The sequence below is a fragment of the Melopsittacus undulatus genome, chromosome 1 (genome assembly GCF_012275295.1).
Source record: "Melopsittacus undulatus isolate bMelUnd1 chromosome 1, bMelUnd1.mat.Z, whole genome shotgun sequence".
Taxonomy (NCBI): domain Eukaryota; kingdom Metazoa; phylum Chordata; class Aves; order Psittaciformes; family Psittaculidae; genus Melopsittacus; species Melopsittacus undulatus.
Window position 1 is genome coordinate 41,119,882 of NC_047527.1, and position 21,833 is coordinate 41,141,714.

Below are 21,833 nucleotides of genomic sequence, written 5' to 3' on the forward strand. Positions count from 1 at the left end.
AAGGCTTAGGGAAAGGAGCGGTTTCCACAATTAAGACAACCAAATAATTAAATAAGGAGGCTTCCCACTTCTTTGGTACTTTTTTCTCATTATAATTTTTGCTTCTCATACATACAAGAGGAGGTAACCAGATTTTAACGAGTACTAACTATAGATTTGTATTGTTTGTTCCTTTGATCAGTCACCTGTGCCTTCAAGATACCTCTGTGTTTCTACCTCAGTCTCCCCTCTCTCCCCTACTCTACACATTGACCACACAAAACCATGAAGGTTGGTTCAGCCAGTCAGGACTGCACCACTGCTTGAACTTTCGACCAGCTGAAAGCAATATCCTCACTGTATTTATGTGGATCTGCTGGGTGCCTCCTTCAGCAGCTGCTGTGATGGAGGCCTTATTCCTCTCTCTGACGCAGTGATGTCCATACTAGAGACAGACCATAGTGTTTCCTGACTTTGCTATACTTTTCCCTAATCTTTGCCTTAATTGGCCCTTTGTTTGAAAGAACCCGGATCAGAAAGTCATCAGAAAGAGCTCAAGATCCTTTCAGATCATGTTTTATCTTTCTTCTCAAGACTGCCAAACTGAGCTATATTTTTCTTACAAAGAGCAAGAGAAATGTAAGAACATGTAATGCTAACACAGAAGCCCTACTTCACATACATATATATTTTTAAATATGAGTATATTATCTATATTTATTTCTTCTTGCCTATTTTCCTCATACTTAATAAAGGTTTAAACCCCTGCCCCCCCCCCCCCTTTTTTTAAATGATGATTGTCCTCCATTAGCAGGACTAAAAAAGCTACATTCCCTCAGTTTAACCCCATCCTCTGGATCATATGTCATTGTAATAAGGTGCAGTGACAATGCAATGACATTTCCTTTAATCAGCTGGGGTCCCTGAAATTAGCTTTCCAAATTTTGGCCCCTGGTTGCCTAGTTAGAAACTCCATGGCAGAGGACAGCAACAACTCATTACAGCCAGCTGGAATAAGGATTTTGTTTCTCACAAGAAACAGCATTTTGAAATAGGTGTATGTGTACGCATAGGCATGCGAATATGTTACCTCTTTTAACATACATATGGACACACACACCTGTGTATATATTTTTCTCCTGGATCAAGATGGAAAGTCAGAAACTCAACACTTTTCATGGGAATGAGATTCCCTCTAATGTCTCTCTTGATTTGACTGCTGCCAAACTCCTTTGCTTCCCACCCCTCTGATTGCTTTCCTGGATGTTCAGCTGCCCAGCTGCCGCGCTGGCTTGTAGTCTGCCAAGGAGCCAGCTGCTTTGACAGGGAAGTGAAGGATCCCAGGGCATCGGCAACCTGCCCACCCCGGCAGCCAGCTGAGTAGTGCCTTGTCAAAGCAGGCTGCCTGCATCTTTTCTGTTGAATTTTTTGATGGGCTCCTGCAGTATACATATGACCTGTTTAATCAGTACTCTGATGGAGCAGGGTTCCTTCAGTGACCAAACCTAAAGAGCTTTGGTGTTTCTGTGGTATGTAGAAGTGTTCTTCTCAAATGCATCCTTTAGCTATGACTGCACTAAAGCATGTTCAACACACTTTCAAGAAGTGCAGGTATTCAGAAGAGTATTCAAATAGGGCTCAAGAAAAATTAAAAGAGAACCACAGAGGTACTGAAAGACAATGACAGTGAAAGACACTAGGGTATTACAAAAAAGGACCAAGCAGGCCATTTCAGAAGGATAGGAATGATCTAAGAGAATGGAGAGAATTTTTGGGGAATTCCTGGCGAGCCAATGCCTTTAGCTGTTAGACATTAGAAAACTATGACTGTGTCATGCTTCAGCAATTCTGAGTCAATTTATAAAAGCTCAGGGTTATTGCACAAGTAGATAATAGCTAAAGAACATCATCTGTGGTTATGCAACAGCAAAGCCATCGTCTTTCACTTACCTCAGTAGCAAGGCAAATGCAATGTAATGCCCTATGCCAGAGAAAATGTTTTACTTTGGGTCTTTTCCACCTAGTAAATAGCATAAAATCCAACTAACATACCAAATAAAATCTATTTTGAGTCAATTTATATTCGAGAACAGTGTCTGAAATGTATCTGACATATCTGTATGTGTTGCAGGTATGTATTTGGTGACATTTTGACAATGGTCTTTCTCCATAAATTGTTGTATTTAAAGCAGTATTTATCTTTTAAATGCCCCTCCTCTTTTTATACAAGTTTGTTGGGTTTTTCCTCACTTCCTTTTCTGCTGTTAAACTCTAACTTAACTCCTCTGGTGGAAAGACCTCTTCATTTTCTAAGAAAATAAGGTGAATATAATATTTAGACCGATGCCTATATCCCTCAGCTTCTTCTCCTTCATATATCAGACACATATTTTTTACTTTTTCTGATTTCCTCTCCTACCCCAGCTCACTATCCTTTTCTTCTTCTCTACCAATCTATTCCAATTCCTCCATTTCTTCTTCATTTGCTTCAGTTTATTCACATTATAGGAAAGGTGTGAAGTACAACTTCCTTTCTTCAACCTATTCAGGATTTTCTCCATGTTTCCATTTTTTTTCTCCTTGCCCTTCTGATTTCACTGTAATAAAATTCTTCTTTCCTTTTAACATTCAACTTTTTGATTCCTTCTTAATCACCTCCTCCTACTCTGCATTGACTCAGACTTTCTTTTCCTCCTCTCTTAACCCTTCCGTGCCTTTCCTCTTTCCTCCATCACTGCTTCTGCACTCACTCAACAGTCCTTTCAGAAGTTTTTCTACCTCCTCCACTCAGCTTGTTATCTTTCCTTCTTAAATTTTCTCCTTGACTCATTTAGTGTTATTACTGTTAATAATAATGGTAGAAATGAATCTTTCCACAGAAAGCAAAAGATGAACTCGACAATATAAAAAGAGATTATAGAGACAAAGGTGAAGTGAATAGGACTGAAAAAAGCAATGGCACCTAATGGGACAATGAAGTCCTTGATGTTTAGTTCTCCATCATTTTGTTGTTCAAGTAATCTTCTACTAGGAGAAAATTGAGCTAGGGATTAAAGTACTTGTAAAGCTCATTTTAGATAGGTAGCTGCTTCAGATAACTGAGTGGGAGTACCTTGACTGTGTCACTGGAGTGATTTGTCAGAGACATCTATACTTTCTTTTCCAGCTTGAAGGCAGTATTTATTCTTCTGCCCTACAGAGATGACACTGTAGAAGAAAAAAGGGAATTGGTATTTTTTTTTTTCTTTTCATCTGCATTTCTCTCCAAATATTAGGAGGGCTTACATCCAAATCAGTTAAACCTGCTCAAGTCTGATTTAGTAAAGGTCCATATGTTACAGGCAGTGTTAGAGGCTATTATCTACTCAGTCTTCCCCCTCAAACAGCTAAGGGTCTTTGTATGGGCCAGGAAAATCTGCTTATCTTAGATCCACTAGCTTTAGTAACACATTTCTTTCACAGTTTTATAAAGTCTTTAAAGCACCATGTCTGGAACATGAGATCTGTTTTGTAGCTTTTATTTAGAAGGGGAGGGAAGAAATGGCTTGGGAAATATAGCCTTTGCCTATCCTTCAGTCGGGTTTTGCATGTCTTGGTGCTGCCTAGCAGGTGAGTGCTAGCACAGCTGCTCAGGAGCCTTGTGCAGTTTACTCAGCAACACATTCAAATTCATTTGATGCTAATGAAATGAGAATTGTGGAGGAGAGAAAATAGCAGATGAGATAGGAAAGATGGAGAAGTAGTGAACACAGTACTGGGCCCACCTCCTGCTGAGTTAATTCCCTCTTGACTTCCTAGGAAGGAGAGCAGAAGAGCAGGACATCCCTTATAAAGATTTTTAGTTCCTTTCACTCTCTACGCACTAATATATTTCTCCCTCTGCCATTGGCTTTTATGGTTAGAGAAATATGAGAATGCATTCATTTGTTGTTACACATCTGTCAAAGTAGTTGAAATGGCCAGTGCATTCAAATGCTGTTAGGATGGGCAGAGGGCATCACAGTCTCAGCTGCAGCCACATATTTGTGAACACTGTAAGTCAGCATTGCTTCTGGTAGATGCATCCTGTTTTTCCCTTGCTACCAGCTCTTCACTGAGTTCTCCATGATATCTGCTTCATGTTTACATGAGGAGTTGTGAATTATAGTGAGCTTCATGGGGAAACTAGCCAACTAATTTCAGCTTGAAATCTTGATCCAGTTCAGCAAGCAACTACCTGAACTCCTTTGCCAATGTAACTGAGGTGACAGCTCAAGGGCAGAAATTTGGTGGCCAGAGGCAAGTAGTGTATGGCATTCATCTTCCTGGGAGCCATTCCAAATTACATTGGTTTAAATTGTGCATGAAGCTACAGACAAATAATGTAATTGGTTGAGAATTCACTGCCTCAGAAAAACAGGCCAAACAAAGAAAGATTTTAATAAGGTATAATAAATATTCACGTAATTTTCTAGTTATGAATCATGGAATCATAGAATCAACTAGGTTTCAAAAGACTTTTAAGATCAGTGCATCCAACTATTACGCCAGGACTGCCAAGTCCCCCACTAAACCATGTCACTAAGGGCCTCATCTACATGTTTTTTGAACACTTCCAGGGACAGTGACTACCACAACCCTCGGAAGCCTTTTCCAATGCCTGCCTACGAATAGTGGAGTAGTGTTGAGAAGCAAAACTGAGTAGTAAGTAAATCACTGCAGATGGACTTTGAATGCTCTCCTCTCTGTCCCTCAGGTCAGGCACATACCTGACATGGCCATTATGGTAAAAAAGCCTTTCCGAATTAGGCATTTATCATACAAAAAGTAGTCACCAACAAAAGCCAATAAATACCCTTGCTCAGGGCCTTGGGATGTTCCCTTAGACAAGGCAAGCCTCCCCTATCTCTGAGCCTTTGATTCATCATCTGGGAATCAAGTTCCCTGGCTACCTGCCAGGGCCCACATTCTGCCATCTGTCAGAGCAGGGTCAGTAGCTTCCCCAAGTCTGGGAAGGGCCCATATACAGGCAAGGCTGCTTCTGAGCAGCAGGGCAAGCACCTTTAGGTCTGCCTTAATCTGTAATGCAAATCGTGGCAAAAGATGCAATAATTCAGAACAAGGAATGCACAACCTCAGCACAACTTCCAGTTTTAATATTGGTTTCAACTAAACTGAAAATAATCTCCAAAATGTTATTAACTATGTTATTACACAGCTTGATTTTCTGTCAGTCAGTCTTTATTCCCTCAAAAATGTACAAGTCAATTTGGACAAAGAACCTCACACAAAAAAAAAGCATCACCAACAACAATAAAAAACAACAAAGTAAAGCATATTAAAAGTGTTACTTAGCTTTTTTATTAAATTGCCACAGTTCAGGTAACAAGAAACAAAGGTTTAGCAAAATTTTTTGTGTGTGTGTTTAGTATGATTTCTTCTTCTTTACCTTCATAACAAAGAACTTAAATGGCTTTCTGTTTGTAGAACATACAAGGGATGTGTAAAAAACTGCATGAGTTGATACTTCAGCTGTAGTGTCATGTGTCATTTTAAAAGAAAAGAAAAAGAGCCATGTGTGGGATAAATGGCTGAAAAGAGGAAGGCATGAACAATGAATAAATGCCAAGGAGAAACCGAGGCAGTTGAAGGAATAGGCAAGGTGATTATTTCAGATTTAGTAGTAGCATGGAGAAAAGAAATAATAAGAGGACAAAAAGAAAGAGAAGTGACACTAGTTCTTTTTATTTCCTATGATTTCAGAGCTGAGCTCCTCAACAACCCAATCTTGAAGTACAGGAGAGGGAAAGAAAAATCAAATGCTTGTTCTTTTCAAATTTATCAGGAAAAAAAACATGTTTACACAATGTGCAATTTATTATTGCCACTTATGATCATCAAAAGCTTCAGTGTGGACCAAACATATGGCAAGATATTTAAAAGGATTTCAAACTTAATGTTAGCAAATTAGCAGTTTTCTTTTTTTTGTTTATAAGGCCCAAAGACATTGAGATAATTTGTTATAGAGTGATTTTCTCTGTCACTGGCTACAGACTTTTACGAATTAACTGTCGTCTATTAAAAATAACCAGCAACTGTATTTGAGTGAATGTAGAAGTTGTAGGATCACTGCTCACATATTCCATTTCCATTGCTTTAACCCCACTAACCACCTGATGAAGATAGAGACTACTTCTTAGGCATCCCTTTGATGCCTCCTTTGCCTCAGGAGGGGGAGAGAAGAAAAAAGTTGGCATTTTTCCTTCCTTTGAGTCACCGGAGACTCTCACAGCTGGAGACAGTATGTCAAAAAGATCCGCTAGTAATTCATTAAATTCTCAGCTGCTTGGCCAGTATATCATAATCACAAGCTCTATAGAAATCAGCCACCAGGGCTGGAGGCATCACAGATTTTTTCCTCTAGGTCAGGTAGGCAGACGCATTCTGACGTTCATAACAAGTGGATGACCTGCTTCCCTGGGTCAGTTTATTTAAAACCTCCCTACTCCTGCAAGGTCTGAAGGCTCTGGCATTGTTCTTGATTTTTTCCTGGTGTTCCTTCAGACATTACAAATTTGTTTTTTGGCCAGTTACAAGTACCTGAAATTTGCTCTAGACTATTTAAAAATACTATGTCATCTGAAGTCTATAAAGGCATGTCCTGTACTCTGTTTGAAGTAGGTCTCCATTTGCTCTTAGTGGTAATTTCAGTTTTATAGATGGTCTTTCCCAAATTTATGTTCCTAAATTCAAGAGGATGTGATCATCAAATTTCTGTTTCCTGAGCAGATATTTTTGTTCCAAGCTCTTTGATAAACTTGAGTTTTTTGCTTTAACATGTTTTTTCCAAACTTAAAAAAAATATATTCCTTACCTGTTTCCATTTTCCATTATTCTTCCTAAGGTATGAATTGGTGATTTAAGCACAACATTTCAGCAGCAGTGCCATCAGTGAGAGATAGTATTGAGATTTGTCTTTCTGGACATCAATGGCATTGCTTTGGCCAATTCTGACTATTTTTTTTCAGAGCACCTGTTTCTGAGTTAGGAATCCACCCTCAGATAGCTTCACTCCCTGGCTGCATTCTGATGGATTGTGATCTTTTGGTCCCAGCACCCCTACTGCCCTGCAACAGAGACCAGTTTCCTTTATCACTTACCAGTCTAAAAATTGATTCCGGCTGAAAAGCTCTTCCCAAATCAACACTGATGTGTGTGTTATTCAACTAAGTGAGGTTACCTCACTAACATTTTTATGATAAAGCTTCTCAATGAACCAGTTGTTAATCCACGCAGGCCATGTTAACTTACTCAGTTTTTGACTAAGTTGGCTAAGTGGCACAAAGTCAAATGCTTCTTAGAAACCTGTTGCATTGACACCATTAGTGTGCAGCAGGTCTGGAAACTTTGTGAACCTTCTGAGAAGTCACACAAGAAATCAGAGGTTATCCACAAAAGACCACTGTGGAAATCTGTCCTTGATGTAATACATCACCAGAAAATGTCTTTGATGCAGGGAATGACATTGAATGTCTGCACTTCTGCATTGGAGATGGCATGAACCTGAGCTGACTTTCTCATTTGGGGTGGTCCCTCTAGTTCATTTTTGCTAAAACTTCTCAAGCCTCCTCTTTTGTCATGCACAGAACTTTTCCATCAATTTTTTCTCTTTTTAAAGATGGTTAGTTCAGCAGAGGGGGTCAGTGAGCTCTAGACTCAGGCCACTCTGACGCAGCACACCTGCAGTGACTCTCCATCTGCAGTGAAGGCTGTCATTGAACCTTTCCTTCCAAAAATCCCCAGGTCTATGTTCCCCTGATTGAGGGCTCTCAGTGTGAGAGGAAATTAAACATCTTTTTCTGACTCAGAGACTCCAGGATCTGAATGTAAGGCTGTCTACTTGATATTGCCCCAGCTGCCAAGCCCTGAAAACGCCACTCAGTTTTTGGTTTTGTTGAAAGGAAACATCTGTTTGTTTAGATGATGGTCATCACGCTGGACAGAGAGAGCTCTTTAATGAACCCATGTCACATTCACAGTTATTCTGGTCACCAGGCAGCTTTTTGGTGGTGTCAGTAAGTTCCTGTCTGCTGTCATGAATCATGAAAGGCAGATGATGAAGATCTCTTCTGTGGCAAGAGATCTATTTTTGACCGACTGCATCTTTAAAATAATTATTATAACAGCTATAATGATAGGTGTAATAAACTGTCATTACCTTAGAAACAGGACTTTGTCTTCTGTGGTGCATCTGACACAGCTGAGAATCCAGGACTGTGTTCAAAAAGCTCAAACCACTAGGACTATCTGGTACCTATTTTTGATTTCATGATGGGGTAAGATAACAGCAGGTGCCTGCTGCAGAACTCTTTGGAGGGGTGTGTATCTGCTACGTCCTTCTTAAATGTATTTCTAGTCCAAATCAGAAGCTGACAATAAACCAAGAATCTATAGGAGACTTTCTAAATTAAACTGTCAGTCTTCAAAGTCATGGTTATGCAAATAATAACTTTCGAATCCATGCCACAACATTTGTGAGGGACTGAAAGCAGTTCTAAAGGGTCAGACTGATTATGGCTCAGCCCTTAAGACCTGTTCTCAGTATACCACTCTTGGGTCCTTCAAAATCTGACAAGGTTTTAAAAACTTTTCATTTTACTTCTGGCAAGTTTGCAGTAGATCTTGTCCCATGAACAATATAAAAGGCAAGCAATGTTCATTTCTTGCTATTAAGTTCCCAAAGCCAGTTGGCCTAAGAGAGAAACTATCTGGTTCAGATTCTTGTGAAATAACATCTACAGACCCAGACTCTGCTTTGGGATGCGGTACTTTGGGGTGAGAAGGACTTGGGGGTGTAGGCTGATAAGAAAATGAACATGAGCCGGCTCCAGTGTGCCCTCGCAGCCCAGAAAGCCAACCGCATCCTGGGCTGCACCAAAAGGAGCGTGACCAGCAGGTCGAAGAAGGTGATCCTGCCCCTCTACTCTGCTCTCGTGAGACCTCACTTGGAGTATTGTGTGCAGTTTTGGTGTCCTCAACATAAAAAGGACATGGACCTATTGGAACAAGTCCAGAGGAGGGCCACGAGGATGATCAGGGGACTGGAGCACCTCCTGTATGAAGACAGGCTGAGAAAGTTGGGGTTGCTCAGCCTGGAGAAGGCTGCTTGGAGACCTCATAGCAGCCTACCAGTATCTGAAGGGGGGTTATAAGGATGCTGGGGAGGGACTATTCATTAGGGACTGTAGTGATAGGACAAGGGGTAATGGGTTCAAACTTAAACAGGGGAAGTTTAGATTGTATATGAGGAAGAAGTTCTTTACTGTAAAGGTGGTGAGGCACTAGAATGGGTTGCCCAGCGAGGTTGTGAATACTCCATCTCTTGATGGTGTTCAAGGCCAGGTTGGATAAAGCCTTGGGTGATATGGTTTAGTGTGAGGTGTCCCTGCCCATGGCAGGTGTGATGGAACTAGATGATGTTAATGTACTTTCCAACCCTAACTATTCTATGATTCTATTTTCTTCACTATGTTACCTTCAGCTGAATAGTCCCAGTTTCAGACAGTCAGCTGGTGTAGGAACAAAACCACTACCGCTATCAAAACAATGCAGTTTACTCAGCAACATATTCAAATTCCTATGACGCTAATGAAATGAGAAATGTGGAGGAGGGAAATCAAGCGATGAGATAGGAGAAATGGAGATTCCTGAAATTACTTAAAAAAATAAAAGGAGGAGAGGACCTTATTTCACAGTCCTACCTGACTCTGCCCCTGCTGGCTTTCTCTCCTGTCCCCTCTTTATTTCCTGCTGAGCAACTCGCAGGATACTTTATGGGGTTTTGCTTGAACTATCTCAGTCAGAAGCTGCTTCATGTTTCCAGCTGCTCCTTTCAGAGCAAGTTCTCCAAAAATGACTCATTATGTCTCAGTTGCAGGTGCGAAATGTCCCCAGACACAAATGGTGGTGACATTAGGGTTGAATTTCTTAACAATAAAGCCAATAAAGGTTGTTATAGCTCTGTAGTAAAATAAAATGTAGATGTGTTTGTAATAATAAAACTAATTGCTATTTTTTAATTGGTATCATGATCATTATTTTATAGAATAAACATTTGAATCTGTTACCTAAAATTCAGTCAAGAATATGCCACAATTCTCTGCTGTGCCATTCCTACCAAAAATACTGAAAAAATATCAAATAACAAGATGCATTAAGCTGTAAGTTATGATATATATGTGACACACCGATTTTCACATCTTTTTCATTAAAATTGTTTTACTTCAAGAGTCTAGCCTTCCACTGTCAACCAGCTCATTAGCATGTCCTGTGCCTTAAAAGCTGTTTGCAAAAAAAAAAAAAAAAATAAATCTATAGGTTCATATATATATATGGCTGTTTAAAACCTCTGATTTTAAGAAAACAGTGTGATCTGAACAACAGCTGGAATCCTCTGTTACTTATCAGAAATTAGAGCAGTCATCTATAAGTTACTGCCTTGGCTAATACATTCATACTTTTGAGTAATTTTTCACTTCCTCAACTCTCCTTTAGTAACAACCCTGTATTAAATCCCAGCTCAAGAAAGTCAACAGGAGAATTCCCATGGACTTCAACAAAACCAGGTTTTCTCTCTGTTTTTCTTCTTGATTTAGCTGAGTGGCCATGGGAATCTTTGGCTGACAGATTTATTTAGAAACAGTGAGACACCTGAATTTTAAATCTTTGCTTCAGCCTTTTATTTGAGTGTGTGCTTTGGGAATATAATTTAGATAATTTTTATATTTCAGTATAAATCCCGAGGTAAAATGTCACTACTAAACCAAAATTTACCAATTTTTCATTTAATGGATTTGGGTTGAAGTGTTGAGCTTGACAGGAAAAACTAAAAGCTAGGTTTCTTGCTGAGCCCTGATGACATAGGTACATCTGGGCAACGGAAAGCACTAGATCATCTCTCCAAGTCCCTGTCAGCCCTATGATACTTTGATTTAACTAGTTTGCTTTTAACTTCAATCAGACAGATTGGTGGCTAAGAAAGATCAGAAAATAAAAAGAACATGCCACAGGAAAAAGATATGATACACTTGTTTAAATCCATTGGCTACAAGAAGCAAATAACCAGACCTATTTAGGCTCACCATCAACAGGTTTTCAGTTCCTAAATAAGATACTGAGTGCAATCTTAAGATGCTCTCTTTGATGTAAATCTCATGCTGAGATTCTTTCTCCATGTAATGATGAGGAAGCACATAAGAGCTACTAACAAAAGGGCAAATGTAGTTGTGACCTGAGAATGGCTTTTCAACCTGCCAGAATTGCTTGGGATTAGTAAAACAGTCATCTTCCTCTGCTTGCAGTCTGGTTGTTCTTCTTTTAAGTGCTTTCTGAAGAATTCAAATAACAAAACAAGTTAAAAAGAGAAAAGGCTTTGTGCAGTAACAGAAAACAAATCTTTTCTGGCTTTCTATAAGTCTTTAAAGTTCTTGGACATAGAAAGAATCTCAAAAAGCTACTTAAAGCTTGTGATTTACTTGTGCTGTGGCTCTAATTGGTTCTTTTAATTTAAAGGCTTGCCCCAGCTCCCACAGCAGTGAATGGGAATCTTTGCAGTAACTTCAGGGCCTGATACATCTGCCCCTCAAGTTACTCTTCAGGGACACCCACTCTTGTTTCTTTGACTTCTTGTTTATTAATTCAAAAATACACACAATGTAATACATGTATATAAAAAAAAGAAAAAAATAAGAAAGAAATCCTTCTAACAAATGAAGCAACCAACCTTGTCTGCTTGGTTTAATTTAAAACAGCAATTTAAAAACAGTTTATTGCCCTCTGGATGGGTACAATGTCAATCCAAGGAAAGAATGATGCAATTTTTCCAAAGGATGAATACAAGCAACAGCAGAGGCAGAGGACAAGGTAAAACTTAGTAGCTCATGATGGTAAAGGGCCTAGTTGGGTTCCAATACAAAGCTTTAAATAGTGGCTCTAGTATTTGTAACAGAATTTATATCTGAGAAACCCACTGAATGTGGGTGACATATTTGAAAGTCTTTGCTCAAGGAGCAGCCGACTTTCCCAAAATAGTGGCTCTAGAATGCTGTCCATCAAGACTGCATAGTCAGCTATAGCAGCTTGCAGACCTGTTACATCCTTTTGGGAGATGTGAGGGAGACAAGAGAGACCACTTTCTTGCCTTTTGCAATATGGCATTTAATCCCTCTGAGTATCCTGCTATCTGTCTCAAACAGACACCCAAGAAACATTCTGATTTTTCTTATGAGCAGAAAAATTACTCTATTTTAACAGGGCCATATGGGTTTCCCCCCTGTGTGACTTGCTCCCAGGGCTAAAAGAAGATGTAAACCTACTCCACGACTAGTTATGAAGATGGGCAGAGGAGATTGAGTCAAGGCAATATTTGGGTCATTTCTAGGGGAGAATTCAGCCCCATTCAGTAGTAGCCATGTATCTCAGAGCAAAATAAAAGCGAAGAAACAAAAAGCAAAAGAAGAGAAACTCTGGGATTTCTTTCAGAACTGCTAAATTAATATGCTGCTTTGTTTCTCAGTTTATTGCTGCTCTCCCTTTCCCTCTTCACTCAACTAACCATCAGCTTGACCAAAGAAAACTGCTTATATGCCCCAAATAAAGAGGCAAAAGCAGGAAATCATGTAGTGAGAAAGAGATTGACACTTCCCTTCTGTTACCCTGGGAATCCACAGGTCAGAACCAGTGTATCTAGCACAGAACACTGATCTATAAAAAAAATTGTGTGATAAACCCCTTTGTAACCCTTCATTAGTTAAATTTGGTTTGATCCCTGATCTCTGCGGTATCACCCCACAAAGGTGAGTGTGGATGGCACAAGAGTAGGAGGATGTGGGGAAGAAGCTGGCTTCCATCACTAGCAATGACGCAGCCCTTGTGAGATACATCCCTGAGGGTACTCTGCCTGTGATAATCAGAGAAGAGTACAAATGAGAGTTTGGGGAAAGAAACAGCATTTGTAGGGATATTACATATATCAGAATAGTTTAAATCCCCTTCAAATCTAAATTCCCCATTTTCACATCTTCAAGGATATCCCAAAACTTTTTTTTTTTTTCCCCCACTCTTATTAAATAAATATCTCAGTGGCACCTTCCAACAAAGTTTTACTTAAAATTCTGTTGTAACGTGAAACATTGTCTGGTATAATTCGAAGAACTTGTGTTGCTTTTCAACCTCCCCACAGCAGCTGTATGCATCGCTCTCTGAAAGCTGAGATCTTATTCACTAATATTTTATATTTAGGGCTGTATGAGGCAAGTTTTTAACCTGTGGGTTTAGTGGTTTCATTAGGTCAGTACTTCTTTTTGCTAGTTTTTTTGTTAAGTGTCATTGTCAAAAAAAAAAAATAAAAAAGCTGTTTTGGAGAAACAAACTTTTACAAGGTCTCTAGTTTGTATATTCATCCGCCAAAGGCAGCCTGCTACTTTCCTTGCCATCCAAACAGAACCAAATTTATACACACTTCAGACTTCACTCACGACTTCTTTGTTGAATAAGAACAGGTGGGGGGAAATAGTTCTGTTGCTGTGTTCCCGAGGGAATCCCGCTAAATTAAAGCACATTTTAATCTCTTGAGCCGGCAGCTTTATTAGTAAGCGTTTCCCAATCTTCAGGGAAATCTAATTTCACAAATAGATCAGAGTCACTTCAAACGCAGCTTTCAGTTGCCATCCACCGGGGGACAAACGGGGAGGAGGAAGTTTGTCAGAAAAGACCATCTCTGAGCCCAAGAGTGATTACCAGAGGTGTCTCCATCGACAGCCACCCACCTCAGGTCGATAGTACTCAAATGAGTACGCCGGTGCGGACTATATAAGAGAAGCGCATGGCCCTGGAGGGCGCATCCCCCCTCTCCGGGAGCAGCACCGACAGCCCCGCTCCGTTTCGCACCCGGCGGAGCCTCCGCGGGTACACGGGCTCTCCGGAGGCAGCAAAGGACATCGCTTTCCCGCCTGCTTGCCTGCCCTCAGCGAGGCTTGCCTCCTCTTGAAGGTAAGCAGCCGGCTCTTAGAGGGGCCTTCAGCATGCAGCGAATCCCCGTGTCGTTCCTCGGTTACTGCCCGGGTTTGCCGTGCGCCGCAACGCAGCGCCGGTAGGAGGGAAGGATGGAGAGCCTGGAGCCGTCGGGGAGAGCCGGCTCCCTCGCGGGTCCGATTAACTCTTTCGCCCAAGAGGATTTGCAAGGGAGGCCAAGTATAAAACAGTTTGTAAATAACAGAATTTTCCTCCCTCCCCCTTAATCCCAACCGTTTGCTATAATTAGAATAGCTTACTTAGGGGCATTAAGCACCGCTCTCGAAGCCTCAGCTTGTTGTAGTTGTTTTTGCCCTTTACATCCTGATTTGCAGCAGTTCCGATGGAACTTGCCCCTGACTGAACTCTGTCCGGATGCCCTTCCCTACCCTCTCGCCCGAGAGCCGCTGCGGGGCGAGCGGATGGCGGGACGGCCGGCGGGGGTCCGCCGGCGGAGGAAGGAGGCAACGGGAGGCGCTGGAACGCCGGGGGCAAAGGGAGCCGAGCAAATCCCCCGCAAAGCCCTGGACCGCATATATGTGTAGCGGGCTTAATACCCTTCCCCTAATCCGTGTCTATACATGCGCCCTCCGGGGAGCCGGGCGAGCGCGGCGGGGGTGCTCGGGGGCTGGCGGGGCCAGTCGGTGACGGCCCGTCGGGTCTCCGCTGGGCTGCACCCGAGCCGGGCGTGCGGGTGCGCACCGCCTCCGCAGGGGTGCCCTGGGGCGCGGCATGGGGGGCGGGCGGGCGCGCTGCGGGCCGGGCCCGGCGCTGACCGCCTTCGCTCTCTGCCTCCTCCCAGCGCCGCAGAGATGCGAGGGGCGAAGAAGCGCCAGGCGCTGCCCGCCATCGTGCTCCTGCTGCTGGCCTCGGCCCCTCCGCCACCCGGCGCCGAGGGCAGGGACGTGCCCTCCTCCGGCGCCGAGCGGGGGGCGCTGCTCGATTTCCTTCTCCAAGCCCTGGGCGACGGCGAACGCCCGCTGCCGCCCCGCCCGCCGCGGCGGGACCGGGTGATCTCCCGGCGGTACATCGGCGGCGCCCCGTCGCCGGACCCCCGCTCTGTTGCCGTCGCCGCCGCCGCCCCCCGGCCGCCGCCGGCCGTCGCCCCGCCGCCTCCACGGCTCTTCGCCACCGCCCGACACGGAGGTAAGAGCCACCGCGCTGCCCTGCTGGGGTTGCAGCCCCCCCCACAGCGTCCCGTCCCTCCTGCCCCCTCCTGCCTCCTCCAGCGGCTAAGCCCGATGGCCTCTCCGCCGGGGCAGCCTGCTGCCGGCGGGAGAGGACGAGCGGAAAGCGGGACTAGGAGTACACTCCCTGTCCCTGAGGCGGTAGCCTGCCGGGGAGGTTTGGCCTGTGCCGGTGTTGGGTCCCGCCGAGGGCAGCGCAGCTCAGCCCCGACCCCCGGCAGGAGTTCAGCTCTGGGGGTATCCGAAGCACGAGGGAGGAAAGGGTCACTCGGGCTTCTGCTGGGAGGTCAGTTGCGGCCACGGTAGGTCTACGCTCTGAGCAAGCCTCCCAACTTCCCGAGGTTCTGACACAGCCAACCCTGAGGAAGCCCCGTTTCTCCCCAGACTCGGGACTGCTCCTCTGATTTGCACAGAGGAAAAATGACTAATCTGAGAGGCTGATGTCTGGACTTACTGCTTTAAACTTCCTCTTCAACTTGACTGATTTCCATGTGATGCATTTTTCTAGTTTTGCTGGGCAGGTGTGGGAGATCTGGGCTGTGCTGGGGCACGGGGACTTGTTTCAGCTTCCAGAGGATGCTCAGGCTGGTGCAGGGAGCCATCTCCAGGTCTGGCACAGACCAGGCCTGGCCGTGACAAGCAGGGACAATTCAGGGCCAAGCACAGCTGGCTGGTGATACAGACTATGCTTCGCCAGGAGACCGGGCAGTGGGTCACCTCTGCCACAGCTAGGTTTGGTGCAGAGCCAGACAAAACATTTCCTACTGGAGTGGAGCTGCCTGAGCAGTTTGTGAGGGTTAGGATGGTGCAGTTCAGCAAGAAGGAAATTACGGTGACTGTCTTTTGGCTGTAGACCACTAACATTTTTCTCCTGTTGCCTGCTAGAAACTCTACTGGAGAGAAACCAAGATGAGGGGAACTAGGGAAGTTTGGCTTCTTAGGGATTTGTATCCCTGGAGAATGCCCTTGTGGCTGATGGCTGGTAATGGGTGAAGTCGAGTCACAACCCACCCACACCCCCTCCAAGTGACACTGATAGACTTGCTATTGTCTGCCCAGTGGTCTATTTTAAAGGAAATTAAACCCCATTTTGGAAAAAACGTTGGATGATAAGTTCAGAAATTACTAGGTGAGTAACTGGAAAGGCAGGCACTTGGCAGTGAGATCACTGCACGGTTTAGGGAAACTGGACTAAAAAAAGACAAATAATGTAAAAAGTAATTAATGTTCTGGCCTTGGAAGCTTCTGCTGAGTACAATCTGCCCCTGGTACTGAGCAGTCAATCAGTAAGGGGTTGTAGTGTCCCAGTGAATTTCCAGATATTCTCACTTTTACAGAGCATTAAGGCTCAGCTGGTTAATGGAAAACTAGATTGCCACAGATTTCTTTACTGTCTGGAAAAGATGCTGCTGGTTATCGACATGACCAGTCCTGAGTGATTGCTTACTGTAGCTCGAATTCTTTACGTTCTGTGAACAAACCTTTAGTGTACCTTTCTCCAGGAAAAAAATATAAAAAGTTATTTTCAAGGCAGAATATGTGAAGCCTTATAAGTGTCTGCAAGAGAATGAAAGAGTGTAAGCCTGAGAGCAACAGTTACTGGTGTCACTTGTTTTGAGGAAAAAGTCTAGTATGAGCAACATTTGGGATGTTTACTCCTAACTGAATAATTGTATTGACTTGGAAAGGACCTTAAAGATCATCCAGTTCCAGCCCCCCGGCCATGGGCAGGGATGCCTCCCACTAGACCAGGTGGAATATTCTTTCATAATATCTATATAAGTTTAAGTGGGATTTAAAAAAAAGTCATTAATATTAGACATGATACAGCTTTGCTTTGTGTTGTGTTAATTTTTGTAACTTTATTGTATACAAAATGAGTGGGACTGCTGAACATCCTTAGAGAAGTTATCCAGTTGTCCCTGGAGCAGGTGCAGTTCCTATGGGCAGTCACAAAGGTAGCTCTCTCTCCAGCCTAGAAAGGGCAGATCTAGAGCTTAAATAACAGTCAAGTTTTAGTATTCATTCAATTTTTATAACAAATAGTACTTGTTGTGATGGTGCATGTTTGCTTTTTGGGGTAGAGAACTCTGATGAAGCTCTTCTTACAAGTCATCAACCCTTATAACTCCTGTCACCAACACATTAACAGCAGCTTTTTACTCCAGCTGGCAGTACCTGACTATCAGCTGAAGAGAATGGATCACCTTCCCCTCAGTCAGGAAAGATATTATATTCAGCTGAGTACTCAGCCAAGCATTTTAAACCAGAATTATATATTTGGATTATCTGTTATTGCTAAAAATCAAATCCAAGTGCCTGATTTAAAAGAAAATTGAGCAACTTTAATATGTTTTTTTTTGTTTGAAACAAAAAGCATGCAGAACAGTGATGGATACAGAACAGAGCATGCAAGAAGAAAGATTTCTGTGTATTTTCTCTTTTTACTTTTCTGAAGGTCCTACTTCATATTATGAATGAGCTGAATGGCAGGAGGGCTGAAATGCGCTTCCCCTCCTTTTCTTCTCTGTTTCCCTCACTCTCAGGGCTGGTTCCAGCTTTAGTCTAACTATATGATGAACTTATCTAACTCTCTGAGCTGCACCTCCTCCCACCCCTTTCTGTTATTTCTTCTGGGGCCTTGGTTAGCTATTTGCATAGTGAGGAGAGCTGGCCTGGACTGCCACTGGGTGAATTTTAGTAGCAGCACAAGGCAAGTGGCTGGAGTTCATGACCAGGGCAAGGTCTGAGAGTGAATGGGTCCTTTTCCTTTATTTCAATAGGGTCCTGCTCATTTAGCTGAGGCCATAACAGCAGAGTACAGCATCACAGGGTGTCTTCAGTGAGGCTAGAAAAAGAGGGATGAGACAGTAACTGTCAGCTATCCTACATGTACCACTCATTTACAGATACATGAATAAGATGTAAAAGCAAGAGTGGTTGGTCTGTGATGCCTAATCTGGATGTGTCTTGCAGGTGATTTGAGGGCAGGTCCTGGGCTAGAGCTATGTTGAGGGAATAACAGCTGTTCTCTGCTTCATGTGGGTTCATTGTGGAGCAAAGGGGCATGACAGCCCTGCCATGCTGGGGCAGTGAGCTGCTGTGTCCTGCTTGGAAATGACTCTTTAGGTGTTTTTTTCCTCCCTTTATAATCAGGGATGTATTCCATGTTGTGTCCTCCTTGGTCACATGAAGATTGCATTGTGTATCTTGTAGGGCCCAGGAGGACGCACACATATGCACTAAAGGCGTTAGTTTCACCATCACTACCTGTCTTAACTTCTTATCTCTTTTATCCCTACATGTTCAAAAGTCTTATCTCACACAGATCTGTCCCTGTTTTTCCTGGTGACCTGATTAATGGGACTGAGCACTTACTCTGAAGACTATATTCAGAAGAAATAATGTATTCCAACTAACCAAAAAGCAATCTTTTGTTACAATTTCTGTTAGGATGTCACTAAAAATAAAAGTTGTTCCTTTGAATTATTATATCCAGTGGGATTAAATTTTCTGTCACAACATCCTTTACTTGCCTGATTTCCATGAAGTTTCTATGCTTGAGTGTGGGTTTTTTTGCACTAAGAAGTGTCTCATTTTAAGCTTAGTGATGAAAGCTCCTCAATGGGCAATCTTTTTCATAATTATACCCCGCTTCTGATGTGTTAACTGTGGTCAGGTTTTTTTTATGAAGAACCCAAATACGTGTTTTCACAAAGAGAAGATTCGGCATCAGGTTATTTTTGAACGTCACATAGGGGGAACTAGAATAGTTTGTCATTCTTCCCAGATTTTCTTTGTTACGTTTATCCAAACCACGGAACTGAAATAGCTTCCATATAATTAGGTTTAAAGAAGTCTTGGAAAATAAAAAAGTCTTCATTAACTGTTCTTTCCTTACATATTCCTCACAACACTGGGGAAATGAGCTATCTAAACTTGCAAGGGGCAGGGGGCTGAAATTTGTCCTTGTGCCGGGAGACCAGCAAGACATTTTAAAACATTTTGATTAGTTATTTTTCAAGCATGAAGGAATGAAGATAAATATTCTTCTCAATTTACCACTATGTTCAAACTGGCCTCCTGAGCTTATCTACTGCACATTTAGAATAACATGTCAGAGGAGAGAATTTGGCCCTCAAACTATTTAAACTTCGAAGTTAAGCTTAAGAGTTCAATTTTATGCCAAAATGTCTTACACATCAACAGAAGAAAAGTGTAAGTTGTCCCATGACATGGTGCTAACCATTATTCATAATAAGCTGGATTTGAAAGATAGATAGGTTTGTGGTTTATTTTAGTTTACGGTTGAATCAAAACCATGTAACCTTATGAAAGGCATAAGAAAAGTTTTATTCTTTTCACTCACTTGAAAAAATCTCCTGTAAGCATAGTGTTAGTTACAGCTGGAAGTCCCTAATTCTCTAAAACCCGCTGTGCCTAATGCTAAACTACTTCAGTGAATGTAATTAGAGATCTGGAATAAAAAAGGGGGCTATTGAGGAGTGTAAACCTTGTCTTGAGGAAATTAAAACGTATGGAAAGGCATGACACATAGTTCTTAGTAATACTTATGTCTTTTATGCCTTGTCCAATTTCCCATTATTATCCCTATTAATAAAACAGCTTTTGGGGTTGTTTTTGTTTGTTTTGTGGGGTTTTTTTTTTTTGTATGTGGTTTGGTTTTTTTTGTGGCTTTTTTTTTCTTTTTTTTTTCTTAGTTTGTTAATAGGAATTGCTGGTAATTCAGGAGACTTAAAAAAAGATGAGAGTTAATAAAAATATAGTTCTTCAAAATTACATGTTTACCAAACCAGAAATTGCCTCAGAAATTAACAAAATAGTGTATGAAATTGATTTAAAAGAAGTATAACTGCTGCATTAAAAATATAAATAAATGTTATTGGCTTATTCCTGATTCCACATCTGAAGATTCTGAATTAATTATTTTCACAGTGAAGCTGGTGGGTAGGACTTTCTGGAATAGAACTAGGCAAATACACTCTGCTTTCAGAGGCTTAATGTACTCCAGATTCCAAACGATTAAGGGATGTATTTTTCTTCATTGAGATGGACATGATAGGCAAATGAATTATAACTGCATATTCAAGATCTAGCAGTTAGAAGAAAAGATATCCTTATAAATTAAAAAACCTGAATGAATTATCAGGTATTATACACATAGAGAACATCTATGTGATACTCTCAGTGGGAGAGAACATCTATATGGTAGTCTCTATGGGAAAGTGCAGCTGACCTGGGCACTGGAAGCAGCAAAGATGCCACAGGACAATGTGCTGCCCAGGCCAATGGTTACTGAGGCAGGATCAGAGAGGCTACGAGGTTCTCACCACAGCATGATGCAGACATATGAACAATCCCAATGAATTCAGTGGGTATAGGTATTATCTCTGCTCATATCAAGATCAGGTGTTAATTCTGCCCCCAAAATACAAGTAGGCAGGATAGATTTTTCTTGGTGTTTCATTTGGGTGAGGAGAAATAATTACTTTACTTATATATTATTGCTTTTGAGGCCTGAAGTATGCCAAGACTCCTCCAATACAGAAGGAAGTGAATAACAAATAAAACAGAAGTTTCAATTCAAAGCGGAGCCAGGTGCATACCTACCTGTCTGTAACTTGGGAACTATAGCATGCATTTTGAATAAGTCTCGCTTGGCCCTGAGCCTGTGAGCAAAGTGAAGAGTTGATGCAGTTTGTTTTTTTTGTTTGTTTGTTTTTTGTTTGTTTTTTTTTAATTTGTTGTGGAAACAATTTGATTTTTCAATAAGAACTAATTCCAGATGTTTATGTCTTACTGGTTTATTATTTCAGGTGTTAATCTGCTAGGGAAAGCCTTTGAGAAGTGGGAGAATGGTAGTGCACAGATGTAAGATTGCGATTCATTTGTTGTTTGGTAGACAGGCTTTAGCCTTGAAAATACACTGCTTCATGTCTGGAGATGATGTTGGTTTTTAAACATGTATGTATACAGGAAGTAGTATTTAAAGTTGAGACATGTATCTATACAAACATACATATATAGGCACAAACACATGTTTTAATTAATGAGTTTTGAGAACAGTTTGAAGGAGAATGATGCAGTGTTTCAGACCCACAGGATTTGAAAGTTACAAAGTTGCCTTATAAATGTAAACTGTATTTTCCAAAGTGCTTAGAACATAATAAAAACCATTATGTAGTAGTAGTCACTCCACAAAGCTATAAGCAAAACCTCATGATGAATGAAAGACACAAGAAAGATGCACCATGTGGGAAAATATCCACCAGAAAGGTGCAGAGAGAAAGAGGAGGCTGGTTCCATGTCTAAAGTATGTGTAGTGCCACTGTCCACATTTCAGTCATTTTGTTCTTAGAGATCTCTCCAACTGACCTGAAAGTAGTTTGTAGGAGGGGGAAAATATTCCCTTTATTAATACATACCTCTTTTCTAGAGAACTAAAAATTTCAGTGATGTTTATCTAGTACTGTTCACTAAAGTAAAAAAAAACAAAAAACACCTAAATGTGAGCAAATCTTACATTAATATTTTGTAAGGCCTATTTTAAAACGCATCAAATAACTGCACTATAATAGCCATAGTGTCTTCTTTTTC

The 21,833-nt window shown here is 41.9% G+C and overlaps 1 protein-coding gene across 1 annotated transcript in view; it reads left to right on the forward strand.

Moving 5' to 3' along the window:
- The first annotated feature begins 14,840 nt into the window (after positions 1 to 14,840).
- ALKAL1 (ALK and LTK ligand 1) overlaps positions 14,841 to 21,833 on the forward strand; it is a 33,999-nt gene continuing 27,006 nt past the window's right edge. The window contains exon 1 of the mRNA XM_034067040.1: positions 14,841 to 15,174. Within this exon, the coding sequence (XP_033922931.1) occupies positions 14,841 to 15,174 (334 nt within the window). The remainder of the gene's footprint in view (positions 15,175 to 21,833) is intronic.